At 42.2% G+C, this 6,384-nt stretch overlaps 1 protein-coding gene across 1 annotated transcript in view; it reads left to right on the top strand.

Moving 5' to 3' along the window:
- The first annotated feature begins 236 nt into the window (after positions 1-236).
- The window catches only part of LOC120718618 (3-hydroxy-3-methylglutaryl-coenzyme A reductase-like), a 10,044-nt gene continuing 3,896 nt past the window's right edge, over positions 237-6,384 (top strand). Inside the window, exons 1-15 of the mRNA XM_040007179.1 lie at positions 237-371; positions 764-970; positions 1,381-1,492; positions 1,831-1,918; positions 2,662-2,746; positions 2,862-2,967; positions 3,095-3,201; positions 3,328-3,447; positions 3,561-3,694; positions 3,770-4,059; positions 4,160-4,293; positions 4,402-4,596; positions 4,748-4,906; positions 5,998-6,155; positions 6,240-6,345. Of these exons, the coding sequence (XP_039863113.1) occupies positions 806-970; positions 1,381-1,492; positions 1,831-1,918; positions 2,662-2,746; positions 2,862-2,967; positions 3,095-3,201; positions 3,328-3,447; positions 3,561-3,694; positions 3,770-4,059; positions 4,160-4,293; positions 4,402-4,596; positions 4,748-4,906; positions 5,998-6,155; positions 6,240-6,345 (1,959 nt within the window). The 5' untranslated portion in view covers positions 237-371; positions 764-805. The remainder of the gene's footprint in view (positions 372-763; positions 971-1,380; positions 1,493-1,830; positions 1,919-2,661; positions 2,747-2,861; positions 2,968-3,094; positions 3,202-3,327; positions 3,448-3,560; positions 3,695-3,769; positions 4,060-4,159; positions 4,294-4,401; positions 4,597-4,747; positions 4,907-5,997; positions 6,156-6,239; positions 6,346-6,384) is intronic.

Below are 6,384 nucleotides of genomic sequence, written 5' to 3'. Positions count from 1 at the left end.
GGCCACTACTTTCGTCTTTGAATGAAAAAAAGCAGAGACGTGATCCACATGAACAGCGCTGATAAAAGCCACAGATGCAGACAACGACCACTGATTATTCTTGAGGGCTTGTTTGTGTTAAATAAAATAAGATACACTGTACTACTAAACTACTAAACGGTATAACGGCAACAGCCTCTATTAACTCAGCAGGAGCTTGGAGCCGGAAGCAGGGTTCATACGTCAGGACTTCACAAGCGGATTGACGTCAGTATTTCCGGATCGCCATATTAGTTTCATTACATCAGATCAGGCAATGTAGCAGGCTAAGCGATTTGTGGGAAGGGCACTGTCGCTATGGAAAGGACTCTCTGACCACGAAGAAACTCTTTGTATGTTCACAGGTTTTCGTATAATGCAGAGTAGTACTTAAAATGTAATGAGCCAGGGGGATTAGTTATTTTGGTGACAGGCTGTAAAATTAGTCAGCGTAGCTAATGTTGACCGATGTTACGGTAACTAGCATTAGCTAAGCTGCGCTAATATAGCCTCAGTGTGTTAACATCTAGGTAATGCTAACCAGGAGTATCGCAATGATACCTTTGTGAATCCTATTGTTTAAATCCTTTTGACAGCACTGCGGCGACTGAGTGTGTATATTAAACTTGACGATCGTCTTTCACTATATTTCGCCATCAAAACACAAGCTGCATTTTGATTTTAAAGCCGTACAGAAGTCAGACTTGCTAACTACCAGTGACTGGACAATGTTCTTGTAACGCAGGTGATTCTGGGATCTTGTGTAGTAGGAAGATATCCTGAGACCATGTTGGCACGTCTATTTAGACTTCATGGGTTGCTGGTGGCCTCGCACCCATGGGAGGTAATCGTGGGGACCCTGGCTTTGACAGTATGCTTCGTGTCTATGAACAGCCTGGCAACAAGCAACCAGATGTGCAAGTGGAACCAATGCCCCAAAGTTGAGGAGGAGGTGAGGCTGGTGTGGCACTCTCTAAGAAATGTTGTCGGAGTTTTGTAAAATGGTAAATGGCCTGTATTTGTATAGCGCTTTTACTTACTCCCTATGGACCCCAAAGAACTTTACACTACATTCAGTCATTCACCCATTCACACACATTCACACACTTGTGATGGCAGCTACATTGTAGCCACAGCTGCCTTGGTGCGCACTGACAGAGGCAAGGCTACTGGACACTGGGGCCACCGGGCCCTCTGACCACCACCAGTAGGCAACGGGTGAAGTGTCCAAGGACACAACGACCGAGATTGTCCGAGCCGGAGCTCGAACCAGCAACCTTCCAATTACAAGACCAACTGCCAACTCTTGAGCCACGATCGCCCCTGAGGGTCTACACTAATGTCTGTTTTTTTTTCTTGCAGAAAATCCAGAGCAGTGATGCAGTTATTCTGACAGTCACTCGGTGCATGGCCATTATTTATATTTATTTCCAGTTCAAGAATCTCAGACAGCTTGGATCCAAATATATTCTAGGTCAGTATCATGAGATGTTTGTTGGGTTTTTTTTTCCAGTTTTGGACAGTAGTAAACACTTCTTCTCACATCATACAGATTTGTTTTGGCTGTATAATCACCACTGATTAGTGGCCACAGTTTTTCTTTTACTACTTTCCAGCTTCAGCTGTTTGAATTGCCATAAAATGTTGTCAGTGGATTTAATATAGAACATGATTTTAAAGTATAACATTTTTAACCCCAAACTACTTGGGTTGGTTTGTTTCTTTGCTTTTCATTTAGACTGAAAAACAAATGACTGGCTAACAAATGTATCATAAAAATACACCAACATTCCATTTCTCCTCCGTCTCCAGGTATTGCTGGATTATTTACAGTATTTTCCAGCTTTGTCTTCAGTACAGTCGTCATCCATTTCTTTGGGAAGGAGCTGACAGGTCTGAAGTAAGTGTTTCCAATGGACTCACATATACGCTAGGAGAGTGGTTCTTAAAGTGGTCTGTGACATATTGAGAGTGTACATAGGCAGTGGATTATTTTAGCAATTAAGTATTCTATTAAATTATTATTCTGTTGATTAGCATAGTTAATCCAGTAAGAAACACCTTTGTGTTATTAATGAGCAATAATAAATATAAGTAAGAAAATAAGTAAGGATAAGGATATACATGTTGTCCCTGTTCGAGGTTATGCAAAGAGTTTCAGTTAGACTGATGTTACATTACACTGTACTTCCTCCTCAGAAGAGGCTGAGCTTACAGAGCTTTAACTTGCTGCCAGCTTACTTTGTTGTCAAAAGTTATTACTTTTTCTGTGTTGACTATAGGGGAGGCCTTCTTTCTGCAAATAATTGTTAGTGAGAGGGTTTTTTTTAAATCACTAATCCATGTTAAAACATGTTAAAACTAGTTGCGTAGCTAACACAGTTGGTAGTAGCAGGATAAGAGGCAGCTAATGTGCTAGTGAGATCAGGTAGATAAAATAGTTAACATTTACCAGCAGGGTGATGTACACATTGTTTCACAATTTTATGGCAATACATTTGAAGCTCTGCAGCTCCTTTACATTAGAGACAAGGATTTAATTCAGCTGTAAGATTAAGTTCACTGATCTGTAATTGTAAGATGACACTGAAGGAAAGTATTTCAGGTCACTCCCTGGCTGACACTTGTCTGCTCTCCCTGCAGTGAAGCGCTGCCGTTTTTCCTCCTGCTTATTGACCTGTCCAGAGCCTGTGCGTTGGCTAAATTTGCCCTCAGCTCAAACTCTCAGGTAATTTCGCACATATTTGGTCTTACCATATGTATGAAATGTGGCTTTATTCATATGGGGGACATAAGTGTAAAGCATCCTTAACTAACGAATTGGTCTTGTGTGTCGGGAATAGGAGGAGGTGAGGGAGAACATTTCTCACGGCATGGCCATCCTGGGCCCAACATTCACCCTGGATGCTGTGGTTGAGTGTCTGGTTATAGGAATCGGAACCATGTCTGGTAAGGATTACTGCTGTTTCTCCACCTATAAGCATCATCAGTGATGCTCTGTGTGTTAGAAATATTGTGGTTATGCTTGATCGAGTGGAAAAGCAGAAGTCAGCTGTGTTTCTTCCTTTTTTTCTAGGCGTGCCTCAGTTGGAGATCATGTGTTGTTTTGGCTGCATGTCTGTTCTGGCCAATTACTTTGTCTTCATGACGTTCTTCCCTGCCTGTGTCTCTCTGGTGCTGGAGGTGAGATGTGCATGCAACAATTCGGAGAAATAAACACAGATAAGATAAGGAAACAAGTTGCTAGAGTTTAACTGTGATATATTTTTTTTATTAATATTTTTTGTGGTCCTGCATATTTGTGTGAAGCTGTCAAGGGAGAGTCGTGAGGGGCGCCCCATCTGGCAGCTGAGCCACTTCTCCCGTGTGCTAGCTGAAGAAGAGGATAACAAGCCCAATCCTGTGACTCAAAGGGTTAAAATCATAATGGTGAGTTCCCATCATCTATGGTGGGGATGTTTATTTAGATTAGTCTTCAACATTGTGTATTATAAAGCATTTTTAGGTCTGAACGATGATGCCTGTGTGATGTTGTCTTTCAGTCTCTGGGATTGGCTTTGGTTCATGCTCACACTCGACTGACAGCCGAACATTCAGGTCAAAACCGCACAGTGGAAGGGCCTGTAGCAAAGAGACTGGACTCTCCTAGCACCATATTGCCTCTTAAGCTCACCAGGTAAACCATGGAATATTGCAATGTTTGCATTATTGATTCCTGCGTCCACTGATATATGACTTTTTCTCTCTCCAGTATCGACCTGGAACAGGTGATAACCCTCGGTCTTGCTCTGATTCTGGCCGTAAAGTATGTATTTTTTGAGCAAGCAGAGACAGAGTCCTCGCTTTCACTCAAGAGTACCATTATAAGCTCCACTCCCAGTCCGAAGCCCTGGGTGACAGAGGACTGCTGCATGAGGTCCCTCCCAGCCCTGAAACCCCAGAAGACATCTAATAGTGTTTTGGCAACCATCCCTACCTCTTTAGCAGCTGCTTCAGACGTGAAACTTTCCTCTGAAGCTGACATATCATTTAGAGAAGAGGGTGAGACTCATAGCGGGTGCTTCTAGCTTTGATAATGCGTGTACCCAGTGATGAAGATGATCTAACTGCTGTGTTTTTTCATGTGATTCCTCTGCTGCAGATGTGATTCAGAATGCATTTTGTGGTACATCTTCTGGGGATTCTCTTGCTCAGACACAATGTGCTCCTCCAAGTGTTTGTACGTCGGAGCCCCGAAGTCTGGAGGAATGTATGGCCATCCTCTCAGATTCTCAGGTAAGTTGTCAGGTTATACTGGAAGCACAATACAAAGCTATATATATGATGTTCTGTGTTCCTCAGATTCTTCAAAAATATCACTGTTTTGCCCACGATTCTTTCCAGAGAGGTGCCCATTTGCTGAGTGATGCAGAGGTGATGAATCTTGTAACCCTGCGCAAAATTATGAATTATAAACTTGAAGGTGTCCTTGAGACTCCAGAGAGGGGCGTGGCCATCAGGAGAGAACTGTTATCATCCAAACTCCCTGTTCCCACTGCCTTGGCTTCTCTACCTTACAAAGACTACAACTACTCACAGGTACTGACAGTCCTTTTAAAGTGTAGTCCTGTTTATTTATTTATATATATATATATATATATATATTTTAAAAAATCAAATGTTTTTATGTTCATTTTTTTCTTTACTCTGTTCTTAGTTGTGCTTAGTTTGTGTTGTCTTTGCCTTTTAGGTGATGGGTACTTGCTGTGAGAATGTCATTGGCTACATGCCAGTGCCAGTGGGAGTGGCTGGCCCTCTTCTGTTGGACAAGAAGGAGTTTTATGTTCCTTTGGCCACCACAGAAGGCTGCCTGGTAGCCAGCGCCAACCGAGGATGCAGGGCACTTTTTGTAAGTGTGTCTCGTGTGGAGCCCTGAGGGAATAGTAACTATCTTTTCAGTAGATGCAAATAAATAAATCTATAGGGTTTGTAGATTCATGGAAAAACTGTCAAGTCATAGAATTTGGCAATGGCAGTCAAGAAAGATTAATAATATAGAAGGTTATGTGGTTCAGTTAGCATGGACTTAAAAAACTCTATATGTAGTAAATAATACTTCAGTGTTTGGGTGGAGGAAATATCACTGACCAGAAAATCATGTGTAAATTTGTGGCGTGCCAGGAATATAATGTCTGATGTCTGGCCACTTGTGAATAAGTCACAAGTCTTGATAAGCCAAAGTGCGAGAGCCTTTAATCTGCGTTCTGTCTAATGACCAGCAGGTGGCAGTGAATCTGATTGCTAAAATAAGTCTAGTTGATCTGTGACCTCAGTAAAGACTTTCCTGAGGAGTTATTAGCTTCAGTTGCAGGTTTCCATTGCAGTCAAAAAAGAGATTAAAGCAGTTTATAGGTTGTGGTGTGGCTCTCTTCTGACTGACTCATTTCAAAACATCAAGGCAGCAATTGTGAAAGCACTCAGCATAAAACTAGATTTTTGATATCAGTGTGGCTATCGTCCATCCTCTATAAATGGTCTCAGCTGATAAGGTGAGTAATTAATTGCTAGGCTTGAGAGTTCAGTTTATGTTGTTTTTACTTAGCGAATCTGTGCATGTGAGTCATTGTGGCAAAACCCTGGAGAGGTGTTGTGCACTTTGCCCTTAATTATTGGGTCTGTGTGATGTCACTACAATGCTCAAGAAAGATGGTTATTTTAAAACTAACCTACATCTAAAAACGTAAAGTGTGGTTTGGGTAAAAAACCCCAAACAATTTATGAACCAAAACTAAAATGGTATGGCTCAATGAATGGCAGGTAGTGAAACTGATTTGGACTTTTATTGCCCTCCTATTTTTTGCCCTCCTATCCTCTAGTTTTAGAGGATGTAAGGTCATAAAAAAGGTCATCCTCACTACAATGGAAAATTATTGTATCTAACTCTGGCTGCTGTTATTTCTGTGTGTGCTCCCTGCTGACAGTGTTTTCTTTCCTGTCCAGCTGAGTGGGGGTTGCATCAGCCGGATTCTAGCTGACAGCATGACCAGGGGTCCTCTGGTCAGGCTGCCCTCAGCGTGCCGGGCTGCAGAAGTCAAAGTCTGGCTCGAGACCTCGGACGGATTTAGCATGATTAAAGAGGCGTTTGATGAGACCAGCAGGTCAGTGGAAGAGCTATGACTGATTGATGACTGTGGCAAAGTGTTTTTGGTACACAGATGATAACTAGTGAGTACTCTTTGTAGGTTTGCTCGTCTGGAGAAACTGTTGGTGGGCATAGCTGGCAGAAACCTATACATTCGCTTCCAGTCTCAAACAGGCGATGCCATGGGTATGAACATGCTCTCGAAGGTATGAGAAGTCTTCTGTAATTCGGTCCTGTTATTTAAA

This window comes from Simochromis diagramma, unplaced genomic scaffold (assembly GCF_900408965.1).
Source record: "Simochromis diagramma unplaced genomic scaffold, fSimDia1.1 OVJJ01000682.1, whole genome shotgun sequence".
Classification (NCBI taxonomy): domain Eukaryota; kingdom Metazoa; phylum Chordata; class Actinopteri; order Cichliformes; family Cichlidae; genus Simochromis; species Simochromis diagramma.
The sequence above is the reverse complement of the archived record's forward strand: the minus strand, read 5'-3'. Positions and strand labels throughout refer to the sequence as shown.